The sequence below is a fragment of the Manis pentadactyla genome, chromosome 18 (genome assembly GCF_030020395.1).
Source record: "Manis pentadactyla isolate mManPen7 chromosome 18, mManPen7.hap1, whole genome shotgun sequence".
NCBI lineage: Eukaryota > Metazoa > Chordata > Mammalia > Pholidota > Manidae > Manis > Manis pentadactyla.
Genome location: NC_080036.1, coordinates 10,201,110 through 10,225,088, shown reverse-complemented (window position 1 = coordinate 10,225,088; position 23,979 = coordinate 10,201,110). Strand labels below are relative to the sequence as shown.

Below are 23,979 nucleotides of genomic sequence, written 5' to 3'. Positions count from 1 at the left end.
CATGTCATATCCATGATTAAAAAGATACAATAACATAAGATGTCATGTCTCCCCAATCTGTAATCTATAGATCTGATTCACTTCCAACATAAATCTTGTCAGAGTATTTTTAAGGAAGCCTCATAAGCCAATTCTACCATGTATATGGAGGAGCAGAGGCCAAAGAACAGCCAGGGCCTCCTGAAGAAGAAAAGGGGAACCCTCACCCCTCTAGCTTCTAGTGTCTTCTAAAGCCTGTGCAGTTAAGCTGGGGTAGGTCAAAACCCAGACAAAAAGCGGGAGCAGAGCAGAGAACCCTGCAGAGGGACAACGGGTGCTTGGAGGAGACCTTCCTTGGCAGAGCAGGCCCTAGAAGTGCGTGGGCAAGAGGGGCAGCCTAGTGACTTCACTGAGAACACAGAAGCCCCATGGAGAAAGTGCGGTTGGACAGGTATATGCGAGAATATGCACCGAAGTCAGCTCTCGGGCATCAAGGTCCTGCAGTCAAGGACGCGCTTTCTGGCTTTGCTCTCGCACGGGCCGGATACCAAGGCCTTGGAACAAGGAGGGCCTTTTGAAGTAAGATGGGCAAAGGTGAAAAAGCTGATAAACTTGATTAATTAATGATAAGGTTGACTTATTATTGATAAAATTGACTAAGTTTGACTAATGTTTATAAAAAACCTATGAACATAGCAATAATCACAAACTTTAAGGTATTTGCCACACATAGAACAGAAAGTGTGTGTATGAGAATATATAAATAAAACATGAATCAAATGGGTAAAAACCATGAACAGATTTCACAAAGAGAACACAGGCCAAGCCACAAAAATACTTTGTTTAGTGACAGCTGCCCAGAAAGTAAAACCACAAAAGCCAACAGTGCAATGATTATCATAAAATTCAGGATGCCGCCTTGTGGGGAGAGGGTGAGCTTTTAGTGAGTCACGCACAGAGGTCCTTGGAGATTCTGGCGTTCTCCTCTGTGTGAAGCTCAGTGCTTGCTATATACATGTTTGTTTTATTGTTTTCCAATTGTTATGGATACTTGCACATAAAGCAAGAATAAGACAGTGATGTGCATTAGCCAAGAAGCCTCTGCCCTTTTAGGAGCACTCCTGATCATTCAGACCGTTCCTCCGCCTCTGCCTGTCAAGATCTCTGACCTAAGGCATAGGTTTGCTTGTAAGACCCAAAGGAATGCTGCTCATGGGCTCCTCTGCAGCGCAGTGAGCCAGCTCGGCCTGGTGGGGGGAGAGCTCCGCTCTGCCAGCTTACTCAGGATGCCGTCCCTGCCAGCCACAGATGTGCGTAGCTCGTCCCCGTCTTCTGAGACAGCTGCAGCCGTCTCAGCTCTGAGTCTGCAGGCTGCTGCTCAGTGTGGAGTTAGGGTCCTGCTCTGCTTGTGTAGCTGGGAGCACAGCCTGTAGCCTGCTTGGGAGGTACCGGAAGGCTGCGTGTGGCATCTGTGTGGATTTCCCGACTAGACCGTAGGGCAGGCGTGCCGGTTTCCTTTCAGGGGCCTCAAGAGACACCTGGGACAGATGAGCCCGTCGGTTCTCTAAAGCAGCTGCTCGTATGGAAGTACTCTTGCTGGGGGCCGGATTGCACTAGTCCTGCGGCCCCTCAGGAGACATCGGCGGGACGGCAGCCTGTGACAACGCATCCCCCGTACCCTCCCACCAGCAGCCAGTGCTGGGGTGGCTCTGCTGCTCCTTCCTTCCTTACCTTCCCAGACTCTGGACCCTGCAGCACCCTGGGGCCCTGGGGCGGCATGTCCACCCTCTTCCCTTTCCCACCTGCATGCACTGCGCAGGTGACCTCACAGCCCGCGCTTCACTTGACATCCGTACGCAGGCCACTCAAGAAGTAATGTCCCCATCCAGAGTCAGCCCCGTGAACCTCCCACTGGTTACAGCCAGCAGGCTGCTCAGCTCCCACGGGGGTCCCCCCCGTAGGCCTCTCACCTCTGGCCCATCTGCACCCACACTGCTGCTCTTTAAGCAGAAGCCAGGGCCTTCTAGAATCTTCCCCATCCTAGTAAGTGCCAGTGACCATCTGGATGTTTGACCCGGCCTTCTCCTTCCTCTCACGGCTGACATCCAATTCCTTAGCTGATTGGCTGACCCCCTGCTTTAAAATGAATCCCAAATTTCTCCTCTTTCTCCACCTACCATCTAGTCTCTCAGCTCAGCCAGACAGAACCTTTTACAACATACATTAGAATGTGTCACTTTTTTTTGCTTAAACCCCCCAGTGTGTTTTTTCCTGGCTAGGTCAGAGTAAAAGTCAAAGACCTTAAAATAATGTTAGGACTGTTTTATCTGGCATTTTATTATTAAGCTGCCTGCATGGCTTCCCTCAGGCATCGCAGGCAGGCTCGTGCCTCAGGACCTGCCACGACCTTTCCTGGATGCTGTTCCTCTGGCAGCAGTGTGGCCAGCATCTGCACATCCCTGGAGTCGCCCCAGACTACCCCACTTAAAATTGTGCCTCTTCCCTCTCCATAGCTTGTGTTTCTCCACAACACCTACTACTCCCTCCCCATTTATATGTTTTATGTGTATTTGTCTCCCTCCTCTGAGAGTCCTCTTTCTGTTCTCCATCTTTCTGTTGCTGCTGTGACAAGTTATCACAAGCTTCGCAGTTTTAAGCAACACACTGATAATCACTCTTATTTTGCTAATCTTTTTACAGTATGTACATATATCAAGTCATCATGTTGTACCCTTAAACTTACACTATGTTACATGCCAATAAAATGGAAAAAAATAAAAAATAAAACAATGCCTTTACCTTACAGAGGTCAGAGTACAGTGGGTGTGTTGACTTCTCTGCTGTGGGTCTCACAAAGCCAGAACCAGCGTTGGCAGGGCTGTATTCCTTTCTGGAGGCTCTAGGTGTGAACTCAGTTCCCGCTTCATTCCGGTGGCTGGCAGGATTCGGTGCCTTGTGGCCATAGGAAGGGTGGAGGGCTCTGTTTCCTGCCAGCTGTCCCCTTGGGAGGGGCTGGTGGGCGGGGTCCCTCTGCCTTTCAGAGGCTGCTCACACACCCTGGCTCACGTCCCTTCCCCATCTTCAAAGCAAGTCCTCTCCTCATGCCTCACAGCTCCTGATCTGGGTCTCTGACTGGCTCCAGCTGGAGAAAGGTCTCTGTTTTTAAGAACTCAAGTGATTATACTGGGCCCACTGGGATAATACAGGATAATCTCCTGATTTTAAGGCCCATAGCCTTAACTCCATGTGCACAGTGCCTTTTGCCATGTAAGGTGACATTCACAGGTGTGCCATCACCAGGGGGTGAAGGTCCTGCCTGTCATGTCACACTCCTACCAGGACAGTGTGGGGCAACAGGACAATAAGTGCCAGTTGCAAAGTGGGACCTTAACTGTAGCTGATGTGATCAGACACGGCTCCTAGTACTGTGTGCATTATGTCGTTACGGAGCTCATGTCCTGGACAGCAGCCCTAAGAAGCAGGTGCTATCACCACCTCATTCCACAGCTGGAGGAACTGCGTGAGCATAAGTGACGTGCCCGAGGCCACAGAGCTGAGGGACTCAGTGCTCCGTGATGAAAATACATTCTAGGAAGCTGCAGGCCTTGGTTTCTGAGCACTTGATCTTCAGAAATGAGAAGGACCTGAACCGTGGTGCCGTCTGCCCTGGCCTGACCACCCTATGCATTCTTTAGTTCACTGAGTGTTGACTTCCTAATTGTCTTACCTCTCTTGCTACTTTTATTAACATCTCTGGTTGTGCCAGGCTGCAAACAACTCAATGCTTGCACCCCTTTTTGTCCCCCGCCCCCTGTGTAGATGCATACCCAAACTCTGAAGTTGTCTATGTCTGGACCAACGGTACCACCAAGTCAGTGGTGGTGGCAGAAGATGGCTCCAGGCTGAACCAGTACCACCTGATGGGACAGACAGTGGGCACCGAGAACATCAGCACCAGCACAGGTGAGACCCGGAGTGCAGAACACAGTGGCCTGGGGGAGCCCCATGCTCTGGCGGCAGGCTGAGGGGAGGGCCACCTGAGCACACCCTGTCCCATCCACCTGAGTGCCCCTTGGCGATCTGGGGCCTGGCTGCTGTGCAGTGCTGGCCACAAAGCGCCCCTGCATACGGACGCACCAGCTGCAGTGGCGGGTGGCGTTAAGGACCACGTGAGGCGTTAATCTGAGGTGCATTTGCCCCAGTGATCTCTGGCCCTTCCCAGAGGCAGCGTGGACCTGTTTATATAACACAGATCCTGCCCTGAGCACTGAGACACTCAGGCACAGCCTGCGGGAAAGGTACGTGGCCTCCAGCAAATACTCCCATTTGCTTGCTCCCCTACCTTCCGCTTTGAGGATTTCAGAGATTTCCCTGGGGTTGAATTTTGGAAAGCACAACCAAGCAGCCTATAAATAGCTGAGACCTTACCAAGAAGAAGGCAGGTGCTCTCCCTCCCACACGCTCAGAGCTAGTCTGAGCCCCATGGGGCAGTACGAGCCTGCCTTCCTCTGATGCAAATCGGCTGGGGTGTCCAAAGGTACAGAATGATCCGCTTCCTGCACCTGTAAAGTGTGTGGTCGGATGGCCACTGGAGGTCCAGCTCTAGCAGTCACAGGCAGGAGGCCTGGCTGCAAGTGGGCGAGGGGCTCCCCTGTCCTCCAGAGGCCCCCTGTGGCAGAGGAGAAAAGCCTCATAGAGATGCAGTGATCCCTCATTCCAGCATGAGTTCTAAACCCCAAAAGGTACCCTGGTCAGCATCACCACCACCACGAAAGGCTGGCAAGAAGCACAGGGAGATTGAGTGCATGCCTCCCCTGTGTACAGGTGCCCATGCGGGCCCTCTGGCCAAGTGCTGGGCATCCTGGGGAGAGGGAGAGAGCCCGACAGCACTGGAGGCTGGCAGCTTCCCTGGGTGGTTACAGTGTTCCAGGGAAAGGAAGGAGAAGCAGGCCTGATGTCATGGAAGACATCTGGGGTGAAGACTAGCAATGCTGTCGCAGGGGCTCCGTGTGGAATGGCTTCACACAGTTCCGTCACAGTTTACAAACAGGGCCTCTGCTCCTATTTGCATTCTTAAAAGATGGTCTTTTTACAAATATTATTTGATATCCCTGCTTTCAACTCAAAAATTAAACAGAATGAAAAAGAGCAACAAAGAATTATAAGTAGGAAACTAATTTCAGACCCTCCTGCAAATAAATCGATCAAGTTTTCCCTCTTCTCAAGATCAAGGAAGGCAAAATCGGATCATGAGGTGCTACAGGCCTTGCCGCTAAGCACCCCTTGGCCTCTGTCCCTCTTTCCTCCTGCAGTGTGGAAGCCTGCTCAGCCCCCTCACCTGCCCTCACCTGCCCTGGGACCACGCAGAGAGCGAAGCCTGCCACTGCCGCTGTGTCTTTAGGCACAGTTGAGCATTTTGCTCTCCTTATCTGTAAGAGGGCAGGTTTTGTCACATGATATCTTAATAGTTCCCTCAGTCTCTGACACATGGTGCGCTTTGAGAAGAGGCACAGAGGGACACAGCCACGGCCAGCCTTGCTGAGCTCTAGGCTTCTGTTCCAATAGCAAGCACCCCAGCTGTGTTACCAGCCTCCGACATCCCACTGCAGAGCACCGTCTGAACACAACCCGAGTTCTGCTTTCGTGGAGGCTCCAAGCCTGTCTCTGTTCACAGTTCCACCTGGCCTCCTGGCCACATCATCTACTACTTGCAGTTCAGCTAAAGAATTCTTGTCCTCAGATCAGCTCAATTCTGCACCTTCCCCACCTCCCCAGGGAGATTCCCATCACTCCGTGTGTAGCAGTGGAGACTCCCTGCAAACAGCCGTCCCCGTCCTCCACCCACAGCCCTCCTCTCTCCTTACCAGTTCACCATCAAGGCAGCGTCATTCTGAGCAACGAATGGGAGGTCCCCGCCAGCCTCCCACACAGCCATGCAGATCCAGAGAAGCCACGGGGACATGGCTGAGGAGACGTCCCTGGTCTCCCTGGCAGGCAGCAGAAGGGAGGAGCTGCAGGGACCTGGCCCCCTGAGGCTGTGGTTCCTCAGCCGGTCCTGGCGATCAAGCCTGGCACCGCTGGGGGAGTGCTTCCCCGGGGCTCCTTCCAGCCCTCCCCGGCTGGGAAACAGGAAGAAAATCTTCCACCCACAACAGGGCTTGGCAATGTCCTGAGTCTGTCTGGAGAGGCTAAATACTGAAATCCTGATGGCAGTAACAGTGAGGGGCAAGTGGAGAGTGGCACAGATTGTGACTGGGGATTAGGGAAACACACAAATCTGCTTTTGCCCAGGAAAAGCATCGGCCAGAGGCTGGGGCTCAAAAAGACTTATGTATAAAAGGACCATTCAGAAACCCACTCATCCCCACCCGAACAATGCAAATAAATACTTGAACATGGGAAGGCAGAGATAAGGTGACTACAGGGACCCCTCTGATCCAGGGGCTTTAGGATTTTTGGCGGCTGCTCTGCATTAATATGCTTCTTTGCAGGTGAATACACAATCATGACGGCCCATTTCCATCTGAAGAGGAAGATCGGGTACTTTGTCATCCAGACCTACCTTCCCTGCATAATGACCGTGATCTTGTCGCAGGTGTCCTTTTGGCTGAACCGAGAGTCGGTCCCAGCCAGGACTGTGTTTGGTGAGTGTCCTCAAGCCAAGCCCGCCCGTGGGCTGTTGTTCTGTGACTGCTTCTAGCCACCCTAGACAACAGCCTCTAACCTCCAGGGCTGCCAGTCTGTTCTGTGGCCTGGAAAACGAGTGGACCAATAGGGAAGAATGCCGTGGTTAAGGAATAGGATTTCGGATTGCTCCCTGAACAACTGTTTAGAGGATGACGCATGGTCAGCTCGAACATAGCTTTCATTTTAAAAAGTCTTTTGCTGGTAGCCTTCTTTTTGAGGTTTGAAATTGCCAGCAATCTCTTATATGAGCTTGGGCTACAATTCATTTCTCCCAAAGTACCACTTTGTATGTTACCAAGGAGTTTTCTTTGAAATGTGCATGCCACTTTAAAAATGAACCCTCAAGTGGCAGTCAGTAATGATATGTGCTATGACAGTAACCAACTATATATATATATATATATATATATATCACAGTGTGTATATGATACACACACATATATGATAAGAATTTAAAATAACATCATTTGTCATCCCCAAAACATAAATTAAGATTAGTGAGATCTAGTTCAGGAAGTACCTTGCACAGCAGACATAGTCATGCATTTGACTTTTACCTGGAAGCTGTTTTCTCAAATTCCAGTAGTGATACTAAAGGAAGTTTTGCATGTCAGTTGTGGTAATGGATGCTCATGTCTTTTTGAAAAGTATGCTTCATGCCTCAGCTCTTACTGCTGAACTTCCCCTTGCAAAGAAAGAAACCATGACCTGCATTTTGTGATAACACTCCTGTCGTCTCTAGGAAGCCCTGGGGAGGGGGAGAGATGGAGATTCCAAGTGAGTGGCCCTTAGGACCATCTCTCTACATCCAGCCACATGGATAGCCAGCTTCATGTAGCTTCAGGAGTGCTTCAGGGAAGTGTGGAGGTTGGCTCATGGCCAGGCAGTGCTACCCAAGCTCTTTGGGGTAGAAAACAATCTAGTTTGGAAAATAAAGCATATTATAGCTTTTTCCTCTTAGAGATTCCCAAGGCACATTAGGATGTTAACAGACATAAGGAGATGCAAAGGTCATGCCTAGCACACTTCCCTCCAGTACAATGAATAGCTGGATTTCTAAGAGAAATTTAAAATGCCTACCAATTTCTCATTAAGCATTAATTTCATTTGTCTCACTGGAGGGTCTCAGCTCCAGTCAAGTTCACTCTGGATTCAGTGAGACCAAACAATGAAAACAGAACATTGTGGGTAAAAGGCTGTATACCCAACTTTATTCTCATGATGACAGGTCGAGCACTAGAATCACATCCACATCTGGCAAGTCTGCAATCTGTCGCAGTCTCTTTCTCCGGGCAGAACACTGGGTGGAGCACTTTTTATAGTAACACAATAATGTCTCATTTCCAGCATGTGTGTGAGCATGGGCCTATACAGTAGGCCGATTACATCATCAGGTAGGTCAGGGTCAGGTGAGCATTCTGGCCATGGGAACTTCCGTTTTCCCTAGACTGCGCCACTCCAGGAGTCTCACCTTGCAGTCTACATGCCCTCAGTCTTCTGCAATGGTCTCTGTGCCAGAAAGCTGGAGCATTGTAACCAGATTCCACAAAAGCTACAACAACATACATATAACAACAAAAATTATGATAATAATAGTCATCCTCAAGCCTGAGGAAATTCATTGCCACCAAGTGTTCATTCCAGCTGTAGTCAAACCAGTTCTACTCAGAGGAGCTCATGACTCATACTTTCCACAGGAAGCTGGAAGTGAAATCGGTAGGGAGCTACACGCACACCCGGCAAGCAGACATGCTGGCACTTCTTGCTAGGTTGCGTGCCCAATCCACAAAGACGTTAGTGGAGATAAACCTCAAGGGTGATAAGATACATGTTTTAATGATACCACGTCAGGGTCCAGGGGTTGCCTTTGAGGTTTTGGGGCAATGCGAAGAACAGAGAAGGCAGCAGGAGTCACTGTGGAGGGTCAAACAGGCCACTTTATTCTGCACAGAGCTGTACTCCTAATCATCATTACATAAGTATTCTAAGACGGTGCATGCATGTGGCCTTCATGGCCAGGCATCTGGCCTTCAAGGCCCTTATCTAGCTCCTTTCCCATGGGTACAACAGGTTTCTCAAGGCCAGACATATCTGGGGTGAAGCAGTGGGCAGCTGTCCTCATAGAACAGTAGGGGAAGTGGGGAGGGCTCCCCTACATCCCACTCTTTTCTATAGCACAGCAGCCATCTACTTCTTTCTTGCACACAAAGCAGAGCCTTGTGCCTACAGCTTACAGAAATAATATAAAGAAGAGCAACAGACAAGGAGGCCGCATGCCCGACGGCCTCTATAGCTAGGGACCACTGCCAAGTGGGACCAAGTTGTGACCACCAAGCAGACAGGGGGCCTTGGGATAAAACTTGTATTTGAGACACTTCATCATCCACTTCCTGGAGCACAGCTTGTATTTGCTGCTGGTGGTCTGGGGTATAAACACAGCAGTTAACGTGCAGTGAAGCACAGGTGCCCCCTTATGCAGCTGTGAGTATATCCAGAGCCATTCTGTTTGGTAAAGTCACCTTTTGCATTTGGGTGACTTCGTCTAGCAATAGGGCTAGTGAGCATCTTGTTACATTCAAGGCACGAGCAACATGCTGTGCCAGGGCTTCTATTTGTAATTCTACATCTATAGGGCCGACTCCTGGAAGAAAGATAGCTAGGGGGTAAAACTACCATGCCATCCATTTAGGATGATACCAACGGGAATATGCAGCATTCTAATTATGTGTGGAACACGGCAAGGTTTGCAAAATCTGTCCTGATATGTAGGGGCGGCTCCATGTACAATGGCCTGTCTAATTTGCAGGGAGATAGGACTAGCCATGTTCTCCGCATATTTAAATGTTTTCTCCTGGCAGGGGGTCAGTTGGCACAATGCCCAGATGGGTGCGACTGTCCCACCAGCGCTTAGGGGTGCGATTAATACTGACATTGGCACACAGTCCTCTGGGTAACCAGCCCGCTATGTGACTGGGTATGGAAACCTGCTGTTCAATGCACAGTGGAGCTATAGTTTGCAAGGTTACATATATATTAGACATCTATCCTCCCTCAGTATACATGGTACCCTCCTCAGGCAGAGTGTGTGCTAACTGCCAGATCAACTGCTCAGTTGCGCGCAGTTCTGTTTTACCTTCGGCATCACCGCGATTCTTCGCTTGAAGGCATTCCCACGCAGACAGGTTGGCTGGAGCAATTTTCTGCGGCAGTCTAGCAGTGATTTCTGTAGGCAGTTCCATACACACCCAGTAGTGGGAGGCATTATGTACCTGGGCAAAAGTATGGGCCCATGCCACCATACTATTGCTGTCTGTCAGCCTGGGCAGAAAGACAGGGCAGACAAAGACACCATCAATGGCAAGTCCTGGTTCCCTGGGAGGATGCAAGCGACCTTGTCGTCTTGTGACAAAATCAGTGGCTGCCAGGAGCAGTTTCCCTGGTCTGTGATACCAGACCAGAGCTCCCGAAGACACTGGCAGAGCATCAGGTTCAGCCTTCAACAGAAATTGTGGTATTGGCCACACCCACATGGCCAAAGTTCCTGCCAGTATGACTGTTGCCCTCTCTGGCAAGGAAGCAGTCAGTTTAAAAGGCCACTTTCCTGTCCATGGGGAAACTTGTAACCCAAGGGTCAGCCTCTTCCTCCATACCTCATACAAGGCGACTTACGGATGTCCTTCAAACACTAAGGTCTACGGCCGTGTTCATTCTTTGGTACAGCCAGGAGACGTGGGGCAGGAAGGAGCAATGTTTTCTTTCTAGCAACTGTGGATTCAACTCACTGGGGCCTTGTTTCAAATATTTTAAGATGTGGGCAAGCTACCAATAATTTCTTTACGGGACTTTTCCTAGTCTTCCTTGCTCGCTCATTCAGCAAGTGTACTGCTACAGGTAAGTGCTTCACTCACTGTGTCCATTTAAAATGTTTCAGTCCCTCTGAAACATGGGTACTGATGACAAGGCGGGCAAAGTGAGCACACTGAGAACATGCTTGCGCCACTTGTTCTGCGCCAGCAAACACCAGTGGAATGTGCCATTTCTGGGCAACTTTACACGTGGCTCTAGGGCCTACATGCCCTAGTTTTTTTATGCAACCATGGCCTCATGTTCATAGGGGGCTTTCTGGAGCACACAAGCCCTGGCCAGGGCATCAGTCACATCATTCCCAGGGCTTAATGCTGGGTGATGTCCTGACACGTGGTATATCAGGGCACCTTCCTTTAACACACGGGTCCACAGGTCCTTCCACATCATGTGCCCCCACAGTGTGCGATGGCCGATTTCTTAGTCCTGTGCTGCCCACTGAGGCAACTAGATAGTGAGGCCCCGAAACATAGCCCAACTGTCAGTGCAAACGGTTATTTGACCTGAACCTCTAGTTAAAACAAGCCACATGGCCTGTAATTCAGCCCATTGACTGGATTGCCCTACCCCAGACTCATACCAGAACTCTTCCTGTAAGGGCTGAATGGCGACAGCCACCCGTGTCAGTGGGCGGCCCTTTGCGGATCCGTCTGTATACCAGGCCTCCGCTGCTGGTCTCTGTCCCCTCTTAATAGGGGCTTACTGTTGGGGCTTCCACGCTCCGTAAGATGGGTGTGGGTTCAACCGCAAAAGTTAATGGTCTCAGGACTTGTAATTCCCGTGAGAGAGGGCTTTTGGAGAATCTAGCCCGTTGTTCTAAGTAGGCTCCCCATTTGGCCAGGGTGGGTGTCTGGGCAACCCCAGTCCAGGTAGCTAGCTGTAGTCCAGGCTCGCACCCACCCCTCAATCATGAGGGCAGTAACCACCTGTACTGCTTGCATTCTGGTGATTCCTTCAGTAGCCAGTAAGGCAGCATACACTGCTGCCAGCTCTTTTTCCAACAGTGAATAGCGAGTGTCAGCTCTCTTCCGTAACTGAGACCAAAATCCTGTTGGGACTTTGTGGGCACCATGTTTCTGGCATAATCCCCACCCATACCCATCCGTGCTAGCAGACACCATCAGCAGGAACGGTATGGAGGGGTCATTGACTCACCGTGTCTGGGCCCGAGCCACTGCTCTTTTTGTCTCAGCAAAAGCCTTTTTTATCTCTGGCATCCAGTCCCATGTTTCCCCTCACTTTATAAGGCAGAGCAGTGGCTTGGCTAAGTGAGGGATAAACCTTCTCCAATACCCCAGCTGGCCTACGTATGTTTGTATCTGCTTAACAGTGTCTGGATGGGGGTATTGTTGTACTTTATCAATCACTGCTCCAGGTAACATTTTTGTCTTACCCAACCAGACAACACCCAAGAACTTGACAGAATAACCAGGTCCCTGCACCTTGTTTTCATTGATGGCCTATCCCCCCCACCCCGGGAGGGCCTGGTGCAAACTGCGAGCTGCAGCTTGTAGATCTGGGAGAGAATCGGAAGTCAGCATTATATCATCTATATAATGGAACACTTGAACTGAGGGTGGATGGAACCAGGTGGCCAGGTCACTAGCCACCAAGATGTGACACAAAATAGGACTGTGCAAGTATCCTTGTGGGAGGACAGTGAACGTCTACTGACAGCCTTCCCATGTGAAGGCAAACTGATCCTGGCTTTCCGGTGCAATGTCAGTGGAAAAGAAGGCATTAGCCAGATCCGACACAGTGATAAGCCCCCAGAGTCACAGTCAGTTTAGCCATCAGATCAGTAATGTTCGGTGCTGCAGCGTGCAGTGGGGGAGTCACTTTATTTAGTTCTTGATAGTCTATTGTCATTCTCCAAGTGCCGTCAGGCTTCCTCACAGGCCACATTGGTGAATTAAAAGGGCTGTGTGCTGGGTGGATGATGTGTGTTTCCTCCAACTGCAGAATGTTTTGGCTGATTTCCTCCTGTCCACCAGGCAGCTGGTATTGTTTAATGTTCACTACACGGGTGGCTTTGGCAATACTACAGGTGTGCAGTGGAGATGACCTCGCTGCACTGTTTTCACAACACGCACAGGAAACCAAACGTCTCCCAGAGTCGTTTGCATTGTTAGACTGTGCAGCACACCCACCCCTAGAATGTATTCTGCTATCGGAGATACATAAACCGCATACTGATGTGGGGGCAGGCGCCCAATTCTCAGAATCAGAGTCACTCGCCGCACCTGCACTGTGTGCCCACCATGCCCCTGTATGACTGCAGAGGGGTCCTGGAATCTATCCTGGTGGTGATGGAAGAGGGTGGAGTCAGCACCCGTATCCACCAGTGCCAACACCCTGTATATATTCTGTGGGGACCAGGGAACGGCAAGTTCAACAAATGGCCTCCGGTCTTCCGGTGTCCCAGTATACTGGGTACCTCGGCCCCACCCCTAGTCTGGGAGGAAGCCAGTCAGTGCGTTTCGCGTGGGTTCCTGGTCTGCCACGATGCTCACCTGCATCTGCTTCAGGGCAGTGGGCAATAGCATTGGTCTGGATGCAACTGCTTCTATAGCCTCATCAAGACCTCTAAAGGCTGTCCATCAAGCTTCTCACGAGCCAGTCCAGCAACCAGAAGGTCAGTCCACACCTGTTTGCAGCTTACTTTCAGCGGTCCTACCATGGCCGTCCCTGGCGCTGTTCTCACTGTGGCTGTTTTATGTTTTTTTCTTTTGTGCTGCTTCACCAAGGTAGCTCTCGCTTTGGTCACTTGAGGTCGCTTTACTTCTACGTCTCCCAAGCGAGCTCATGCTGACACCACTTCACATATTGGGCGGTCAGTGTATGGCGCTAGCAATGCAGCAACAGTTCCAAAGGTACCTGCGGGATTATTGGTTAGAATGATCTTTCGTACGAGACGTTAATAGTTCTTCATCTGGACTGCGGTAGTGGGGAGCAAACATCGTCTACCTCGTATCCATTCCACAGAGCACGTGCACCAACTCCAGATACGTGTTCCATTTTAACATGTTCTGGCATGTCCCCTGGGGTATCCCACACCCCCTTTGCTGAAGCCATCAACCAGTTAATCAGGGTTTTATTGCCAGCGTGTGGGTCTGTGCACCTAGCGCCCTGCAACACACGACGTATAGAGGACACAGCTATTATGCTGGTGAGTTGCAACACCTCAGAGGGTGAGAGCTCAGTATTCCCAGCGACCTCATCCCATAGCCACAACAGCCAGGCAGGCACAGACTCCCCCAAATGTCGCTTACACTGTTTGGCCAAATCCCGCAATTCCATGGCCGTATATGTCGTGTATGTCATTCGCTGGGTAGCTGTTCTGGGGGCCACCCCACTGCCCCCCACATCTGTGGGTTCTTGCACCTCCACGTGTTGATGCACAGCAGGCAAGCATGCAAAACCACTAGCACTGTGCTGCTCTTGGGGCTTTCTGCCTGCAATGACGGGCAGTACTCACCGATTCCCTTAATATATGGTGGGCAGCCGCCAGCTGTTGCTCTAAATCCTCCTCCTTCCATTGGAGACTCTGTACTTGCTGCTGTAAGTCTGCAGTTTCACGAGCGGCATGGTGGATGACCATCAGGGACATCCACGCCACTCGCCCAGCTGACTTCGGTGGGCTTGAGGGACTAGGGACTCTAGCGTTTCCAGTGCTGTCCGTATAGCCTCTGGGGTCAGCTGTATGGACTCCCAGTCCTGTGGCACTGCCCACGAGGTCAAGTATGCTGCTACCAGATACCAAATAGAGGCTGGGGACCACATCTCCTCCACCCACCCCTCCATGCCCAGGGGAGCCAAAGGACTGTTGCTCTCGCGACCACCTACCTCATTCTGCTCACAGCACCAAGTGTTGGGGTCTGGGGGTTGCCTTTGAGGTTTTGGGGCAAAGCGAGGAGCAAAGAAGACAGCGGGAGTCATCATAGAGGGTGCTCAAACAGGCCACTTTATTCTGCACACAGTTGTACTTCTACTGCTATATTGCTAATTCATGGTTACATAAGTGTTTTAAGATGTGCATGCATGTGGCCTTCATGGCCAGGCACCTGGCCTTCAAGGCCCTTATCTAGCTCCTTTCCCATGGGTACAACAGGTTTCTCAAGGCCAGACGGGGTGAAACAGTGGGCAGCTGTCCTCATAGAACAGTAGGGGAAGGGGACTGGGCCTTCCCTACACACCAGCACGGGCAGATCTTGTCCATCAGGTAGGATGCATGCAAGAGAGTAGTTCTATGATAGGACTGTGACAGAAAGAGCACCCCTTCTGGGTCTAGTATACCAAACATCTACCCTGATTCTTGTGGGGGTTACCGAGGGGTCTGTGTTGTCTTACCAATGGGTTTCAGCCCCAAACAAGTTCACTATGGACATGTGAGACTGAAAAAATGGCAATGGAATATTCTTGGGGTAAAAGGATTTATACCCAACTTTATTTCCATGGTGGCAGGTCAATCACTAGAATCCCATCCACTCAGAGCAAGTCTGCATGCAGCAAGCCGGTCTCTGCCTTTGGGCCTCGCTGCCCCTGCAGCCATCAGTCTCTGTCCTCGGTGCAGCCACCACTCCAGTCTCTGCTCTCCTGCAGCCTTGCAGCCCTGCAGCCATGCAGCAGTCCAGACCGCTGTATATAAAGTCAATAACAACATACTGCCCACACATGTGTAGTGAGCAAGCCGACCAGGGCCAGGTGAGAATCCTGGCCATAGAAACCTTCAACTGTCTCCACACTTCACTGCTCCAGGATTCTTGCCTCTTAATCTATGTGCCCTCAGTCTTCTGCAATGGTCCCTGTGCGAGAAAGCTGGAACATTGTAACCAAATTCCACAATAACAACAGAGGCTGTGACAATATACAAATAACAAAAATTACAACAAATTCTAATAACCCTCATGCCTGAGGAGATCCATTGCCACCAAGTGGTCATCGTGGCTGTATTCAAACCAGCTCTACTCAAAGGAGTTAACCAAAAGGACCATGGGTGGGCCTTATAATGCCCACCTTCTCCAGCCTCTCCAGCAGAAAGTCTGCCAGACACACAAGGTGATCCTCTTGCTTTGTCTCTGGCTTCTGCTTTGTCCTCAGCGGCCAGAACCATTGCTCTGGTCTCAGTTGTTGCCACAGCTCCCGTAAGATTCTGTTTGATTTTCCATCCAGTTTCTCTCTGTCTGCTCCTGCTTTTATCAAACCAACCCACACCTGGGTCCTCCTGACCTTCTCATGGCCCTTTAAATTCTTCCCTTGAGAAGCAGACCATATTTAGTTTTGTGCTTTCATTGCTGGAGCCTGAGTATGGGAGTGCAGCGTGGAGTGCTCCAGGACCAGGGGAGGGGCCTGCACCTCTCCAGGAGGAATGCGTGGCTGCCAGGTCTTTATTTTCTTTCAGGCTTTCCACCAGCTTTCACCTGGGTGGGGTTTGGACGAAGGAGGGGCTGATGCCTCTGGCACCCCCACCTGTTCATCAACCCCGGCTCCTCCCTCATTTCTGGGGCTGACCGCACCACTACATCCTTCACCTGCCCCACGGTACCTCGCAGCCTGCACTTCCATGCTGCCTCCCCTTAGGCTACCATGACATCCTTTACCATTTCCACAGCACCTCACAGAAATGCCATTTCAGGCATCAAAAAGTTTTTTTTACCTCTTCTGAGGCACCTCACAGCCATGTTCTCATGCTGCCGCTTCTCATGCTTCCTGCAGGAGGACATCTCTCTTCCTTACAGCCTTTCTCAGTAGTGTGAGAAAAAAACACCCCACAGTTCCTGCCACCTCACGGGCACTCATGTTTCTCTAAGGAATTCTCTATTTTGCTGAGGGCCAACTTAACTGCCTCAGGTGTTGTCTCCACTTCCTCCCAGACCTGGGGTGGAACCCAGTCCTCTAGAAGGCGAGCCAAGTCAGACCACATGTTGATCAGGGGACACTCGAAGGTCTCCCCATCCACAGGGGCCGCCCGCTGAAGCGCCCCTCCCATGAGGGCAGCCTATTGCATTCTTCAGTCTACAATGAATTCTGATGTTGCCAATTGTCCTGCCAGTGGATTTCATCCCCAAACAAGTTCCCTGTGGATTCAGTGGGCCTGAAAAAATGAAAGTGGAATGTTCTTGGGGTGAAAGCATTTCCAACTTTATTTCCATGATGGCAGGTCAATCACTAGAATCCCATCCACTCAGGGTAAGTCTGCATGCAGCAAGCCAGTATTTGCCTCTGGGCCTCTCTGCCCCCTCCAGCCATCTTAGGCTCTGTCCTCAGCACTGCCAGCACTCCTGTCTCTGCTCTCCTGCAGCTGTGTAACAGCCCAGAGCACTGGGCAGAGCTCTTTATATAGAGTCAGTAACAATGTATTGCCCACACATGTGTAGTGAGCAAGCCGACCAGGGCCAGGTGAGATCCTGGCCATAGAAACCTTCACTTTTTCCACATACGTATAATGCTACTGGAGGTGCATGCACTGGCCATAAAGATAAAATAAAACTCCCTGGTAAGATGCTCCTACCTTCTGAATGTTTGGGGTACACTACTGTGAGCTTTGGGGGCCACTCTGCTGTTATTCCAGGAATATCCAGGAGGCCAGCTTCCAGTCCTTGCCCCCAAGGTGCTGGGAGGGCCAGCCATTGTGGGTCCATGTGTCAGAACACCCAAGGCTATGTCCACTGAATGGAGTCTCCAGGGTTTATTGCAGTTGGTGCTGGCAGCAAAATATTATTCTGGTGGCCAAACCCCAGCTTCAACAATTGCTCCTTGCTTTGTATTTGCAGCTATATAGGGGAGGCAGCAGTGAGTGTTACCATGTCTACCAGCTCAATGTCCCCTTCTGGGGATTCTCATTCAAATGCCTTAGCACTGTCCAAAAGAGACAGATGATCCCCATGGATTATTAGTGTCTGACTTCAGGCCAGACTTTAACAGCCTTTGTACCTCTCTATCATGTGTACACCAGTAGGATTATATGGCACATGAAATTTCCACTTTATCCTAACTGCTGCATCTATTCTTGCAGTGCATGTCCAGTAAAATGGGTGCCTTGATCACTCTCAGTTACCTGTGGTCACCCATAGGCTTCAAAGAGATGCTTTAGGCCTCTTTTGGTCATTTGCTGCTCTGTACAACACGCAGGAAAAGGAGCCAGAAGTCCAGTAGCTGTGTCCACATAAGTTCTGACATACTGATACCCTTCTGATATGAGCAGAGGCCCAATATAGTCTATCTGCCACATGGCGAGGGGTATTGGCCCCTTGGCTGTCATCCCAGGTTGCTGTGTACTCAGTGTAAGTCCCTTTTAGAGCACACAGTGCACTCCTGCTGGGCTCTGTTGGCTTTTTCAAAGGTCAAAGGCAGAACCCACCGATGGGCTACAGCCCATTTTGTCTTCTGCCAGACATGCAACAAACGTTGATGTAACCATTAGGCCACATCAGAACCAGGCTCTCCTTCTAGCCAGCGCACCTGGGCCAATTCATCTGCTTCATTTCTTGGGAATGCCAATAGCAAATGGTCTCTGCTCTTTTCCAGAGTTGTGACCAAAGTCCAATAGGTTGGTGAGTTCATCCAAACTGCTGCCAGAGCCCCCAGCCATAATCGTCTTCGTTCACATGGACATCCAGCTCACAGGGCCTTGATGGGTCTATCATACTCAAGACCTGCATGGCCTTGACTGCCCATTTTTCAGTGACAAAACCAGATGCACATACTCCAGTCCCAGCTGACACCCCTTCATATAAAATGGTATAAGGGCTTCAGAATTTGTGTCAAGTGTAGGATAAACATTCTCCAGTAGCCTGAAAGATCCCAAAACTCTTGAACTGTGTTACATTTATCTATAAGAGAATCAGAAATAAGCATATCATCCTATACAGTATTAGATGCCTTATTCCCAACAGGATTTGGGCTTGTTTCATTCTGATAGCCTGGCCTTTGTATCCATGTATAACACTGGGGGTCCCAGAAAACCACTCAGGTGTGCCATAAATCAGTAAGTATTTATCTCCTGTATCTACCAGAGTCAAGACCCATTGTATGTTCACTGGGGCCCAATTAATTGATATTTTAACATGTGGCCTCTGGCCCCCACCTGGTGCCCCAAGGCAGGTACCTCAACCCTCCCCTCATTCAAACTCTATTGCCCAGTTGTTTTCCTGTATGGATTCAGGTGAGGTCTGCTCACTCTCCAGCAGGAAGTCTTGCAGACACAGGCCAGACTTTTAGTTCTGTCTCCAGCCTCTGCTTTTTGGTCCTCAGTGGCTGAAACTGCTGTTCTGGCTTCAGTTGTTGCCACAGCTCCAGTGACATTTTATTTGACTTTTCATCCAGTTTCTTCATCTGCTCCTGCCCTTACGGAATCAACCCACATCTGGGTCTTCATGACCTTCACAGGGCCCTCTAAACCCTTCCTATCAGTAGTAGACTGCACTCCCTTCCGTGCCTGCATTGCTTCAGCCTCCCTCCAATCTGGCACAGTACAGGTAACCTCATTTATGGGTTGCCCTAAGTAAGGGGCAAGAATGACCACTAAGAGCCCAAAGAGGGATGAGGGATCCATTTGTAGCACCGTATCCCTCATCCCCACGGTAAACAGCTCCTCATACAGGCCATAATTTGATGGGTTATAAATGGCATTTTTCATGCCCAACTCCCTGTTGGAGCTTGGCATATACCTGCCACCTAGCAGGGGAAGATGCTAAGTCACCCTGCTTGGGCTATATAGTGTAAAGTGCAGCTATTACCCACTCGAGAAGTGAATGAGTTCCTGGGGTCTGGTGTGCATTCTTCAGTCACTGCCACAAGGCGGGATGAGTTGTCAGGGAAGCCAGTTTTCCCATCTCTGATTCAGACAGGAGGATGCTCTCCACCCCTACATCCTAAAGATGCAGAAGCCAGGTTGATATGGACTCCGAGCATTTCTGCTGAACCAGGACCCCAAATCCACCAGCTCTGCCTGTGTATAGGGTCAGAGCATAGAGTGCTCCATGACCTGGGGAGGAGGCTGCACCTCTCCTGGAGGAACCCACTGTTTCCTTGAGTAAACTCATTTTCTTGAGTAAAACAGGCAGGATTTCAAGAGAGGAGGGGTCGTTGCCTCCGGCATCACCTGCACCTCATTCTTCTCCAACATACCCCCACCACTTCTGGGGCTGATGGCAAGTTTCTTGCCACTCCACAGAGCATCTCCAGCCCTGTCCTTTCCCTCCTGCAGAGCACCTCACAGCTCACCTTCTCGTGCTGCCTCTTGTGCTTCCTGCAGTAGTACATCCTTCTCCTTCATGGCCCTTACCTCTTCCACAGCACCTCACAACAACCCACCTCAAACTTGGACAAATCTCGTGCCTTGTCCACAGCACCTTGCAGCTGGCATTCTCATGCTGCCTCTTCTCGTGTTTCTCACAAGAGCCTGTCTTTGTCTGCTCCTGCCTTCTCCACAGCACCTCACAGCTCACTTTCTCACACTGTCTCCTCTTGTACATCTCGCGGGAGTGGTCCTTCTCATCCACAGTTTCTTTTAACACTGTGAGAAGAAGCCAACTCATGGCTCCTGCTGTCACGTGGGCACTCTGTTCCTCCAAGGATCTCCTGTTATCCTGGAGGGCATCTATCACTGCCTCAGGTGTCACCTCCACCTTTCCCCAGCCCCAGGGAGGGGCCCACTCCCCCAGGAAGAAAGCACCTCAGTCCACACAGCCACTGGGGGATACCTAGATATCTCCTCCTCCACAGGGTGTTCCTGCAGCATTTCCCAACCTTTAAGGGTAGGCTTCTGAAGACCCCCTTCCATGAGGGCAGCTTATTCCATTTTCTTTTCTGGTCTGTAGTGAACCCTGCTGTCTATGCTATGACTGTCTTACCAGAAGGTTTCAGCTCTAGGCAGGTTCACTCTGGATTTGGTGAGATGGAATAATGGCAACAGCATGTTGCGAGTGAAAGGTCTTATACCAAGTTTTATTCTCATGATGGCAGGTTGAGCACTAGAATCATGTCCACATCTGGCAAGTCTGCAGTCTGTCTCTGTCTCTGCCTCTGGGAAAAGCACTGGGCTTTTCATATAGTAACACCCACAATAATGTCTCGTTGCCAACACATGTGTAAGCATGCACTTACCAAGTAGGCCAATTACATCATCAAGGAGATCCTGGCCTTGGGAACTTCCATTTTGCTACACCATTCGTGACACCGTGTTCCCTGAGTGCCTGTGAATACCTGTGAAGGATGACACTGGGGGAGAGCTGAGCTGCTATGACCACCCGTGCGTTTTCTTTTGGTGCTGTATTGGTTTGGTGGCTGATGTAACAAAGTACTGTGCACTGAGCGGCTTACGTAACAGAAGTGAATCATCCTTCTGGAGGATGATGACAGTCAAAACTCAAGGTGCCTTCTGAGGCTGGGAGGTCAGGCTCTGCTCTGGGTCCCTCCCCTAGCTTCCGGTGGCTGCCTGGCTAGAGGAGGCATACCTCATCCCCACATGGTGTTCTCCCTTTGTGCATGTCTATGACACCACTCATAGTAGATCAGGGCCTGCCTAACAACCTCATTTTAATTTGGTTTTTCTGATAGAGACTGTATTTCCAAGTAAGGTCACAAGTTTGGACTTCAACATATCAGTTGGAGTAGGGGGGGGAAATTCAGCCCATAACAGGTACATCACACCCACACCCATGCCCACAGGCACACCCGTGTGCAGCAAAACTGCGGCAGGAAAGGGGCAGGGAGTCTGCAGCAGCTATGTGGGTTGTAAGGGTCCAGTGGAGCTGGCCTTGAGTATACATTCTTATTTGCCAGCTGGTGAATTTGAGCACACTGCTAACTATTTTTAAATCTTTAGGGTCCTCGCCTGCAAAATGGGGTTAATGACACTGGTCCAAAATGTAGCTTAGGTCAGAGCCTGGCGCTGAGTAGTGGCTCATGATCTGCCAGTCCTTGACTAATATCCCCCTCCAAGCACCCAGCCTTGCTGTACAGTCACTGCGGAGTTCCCCCAGAAACCGAGGCGGAGAGCCACAGGCACCTTGCACACAGGTCTTGACGAGACAGCAATGCTTCCTGGAGGGAGTGAAGTGCCACTACCTGGCTCAGACAAGGTGCTTTGGAGCCCTGCGGCTCCTGGAAGTCTGTGATCTGGGTTACTGCTTGTGAAAGCAAGTCTGTCACACCAGTTTGCCTTGAGCCTGATACAAAGTGCACAGGGAATCTTTGTGAAGCATTTCACTAGATGCTAATGAATGTTCTTGCCCTTTCTCAGGTAGGTGTTGCCCCAGTGCCACAGAGAAACACCACTCATGTTAAGCCTCTTTGTTGAGCACCATCTGTTTGCTTGGCTTGGTTCGGGACTGTGGGGACACGGGTTAGGTGTACGAGTCAGACCCAAGCACCTGCCCTCCTCAGTTTGTATTCCAGAGGAAGGAGACCATACACGTGATAATAAAATAGGCAATGTTTTAAATGCTGTGAATGTGTCAGGTGCTATCCACAGACAGGGAGGCCTGGGCTGGGGGCACAGTGACCACCAGTTCCCTTCCTGTCTTTGTCCGCCATGTTCAGAGCATTGCGTTGATGCCTTCTGTGTTCTCCACCCCCCTCCCCATCCCTGCCGACCACAGGGGTGACCACGGTGCTGACCATGACAACCCTCAGCATCAGCGCCCGGAACTCTCTGCCCAAAGTGGCCTACGCCACGGCCATGGACTGGTTCATCGCCGTGTGCTACGCCTTCGTGTTCTCCGCGCTCATCGAGTTCGCCACGGTCAACTATTTCACAAAGAGAGGCTGGGCCTGGGATGGTAAGAAAGCCTCGGAAGCAGCCAAGGTCAAGGTATGGACTTCATTTTCCTTCTTCCCCAGAGAAAACATGCCTGGTTCTGTGTTCAATTATAAGACAAGTGTTTTTTCTCCTCCCCAACTCTCCCCTCACCCCCCCAAACATGGTCCCTGCCCTTACATTCACAGGCTTACTTACAACAGCTCCTGTTCCATGTTGAATAGCCAGCTTCATTCAGGCAAAAGGTCTGATGTCCTCGGGAATGGCTCGGGCCTGTTTACACTCAGACCTGTTATTTTGCTGCTTGTTCAGGCACTGCTTGTCCAGTTTTGAACGGTGCAGCCCATTCTCCCATTTGCTGTTTTTGCCACTTTACCATGTAGTATATATTCTGCAAAGGGGCTTTAAGCATGTGACTTATTGGAGGCAGCAAAATGACCCCAAGTCCACTGATGAGGTGATCTGACTCACTTGAATGATGCACGTGAGTTACTGTGGAAAGATTTACTCTGTTCAAAGCAATTAATTGTTGATTATTTAGAGGGTGTTTGGTGTCTAACTCTAAGGAATATTTGAAAAGAAAAGATTGCACAGAATTCCAAGCTGAACCTCGTCCTTGGGGAGACGAGACTACCACACACGGGGGAGACATAAAGCAGCATATGATAAACTGCTAATCACTTTGTGCCTGAAACAGATAAGCAAATCCTTTGCTCTGAGAGAAAAGTAGGGCAGAGTCATCAGGGTAACTTGAAAGTAGAACTTGGTCTGCGCTTTGGAAACCCGTCATGAGGGGAGTCCCGGGCGGTGTTGTGGGACGCTGGAATGATGCGTCCTGACTTCCCAGCCAGGGCCACAAACCTACAAGCACCAGCAGCCCGGGAGGCCAGCGTTGTCTCCTCGGTGGCCCCATGCTTGCTCTTTGCGCTTAACACTGCTGTTTCGTTTCCTGTGAGAAGCCAGACGTTCTCCCTTGACCTGGCTCATCAGAGTCTTCCTGCTTCTGAACTCCACAGCCCCTGCCCATGCCCAGGTCCTCTCTCCATGTCCCCTCCATGGAAGACCCACTTTCAAGTCCAGCTCCCCTGGTCAGAGGAAGGCCTACTTGGGCCCATTCTGGGCCCTCTCAGGGGAGAAGGGAGCGGAGGGGAGGGTCTTCACAAGTAGACGCCTTGGGAGTGGGTTTGTTTTGGGGGATGGGGCTAGGGGAACAGGGGTGAGATGACCACAATGGACAATTGGTGGGGACCTGGGTAAATGTGCAGAGGCACCGTGTCCTCAGACTGTGGGGATTCTTGACTGAAGCATCTGGACTTGATCATGAAGACAGAAGGAACCGTGAAAGATGTCTGCAGGGGGAGGAATATGAACGGACTCTGGGGAGGGGGGCTTCCCAACACCCAGCCCTGTGTTGCCAGAAGGTAAATATTTGCTACGGGCCTTGTTCTTGGATGGGTGTGTGACAGTGAACTGGAAATAGGTAAGTCTAAAGTGGGAGAGCACTTGGGAGCCTGCTGCAGGGACTGAGGCTGCCAGGCTCATTTCTGTGTGTCTGGAGGGAAGAGGAAGCCCAGAGGTGAACAGAGAGCCCTAGATATTGTGGGACAAGCACACCAGCATTGTCAGACACAAGGACGTATTCAGCCCCACTGTTGTTAACACGTGCCACGGATCTGGAGGGACACCTG

General features: G+C 50.7%; 1 protein-coding gene across 4 annotated transcripts in view; it reads left to right on the top strand.

Annotated features, from left to right (window-relative positions):
- Nucleotides 1–23,979, top strand: part of GABRA5 (gamma-aminobutyric acid type A receptor subunit alpha5) — a 91,194-nt gene that overhangs the window by 65,354 nt on the left and 1,861 nt on the right. For all 4 annotated transcript variants that reach the window (XM_036919044.2, XM_036919042.2, XM_036919043.2 and 1 more), the window contains 3 exons: nt 3,799–3,942; nt 6,471–6,623; nt 22,134–22,345. In XM_036919044.2, coding sequence (XP_036774939.2) covers nt 3,799–3,942; nt 6,471–6,623; nt 22,134–22,345 — 509 coding nt within the window. The remainder of the gene's footprint in view (nt 1–3,798; nt 3,943–6,470; nt 6,624–22,133; nt 22,346–23,979) is intronic.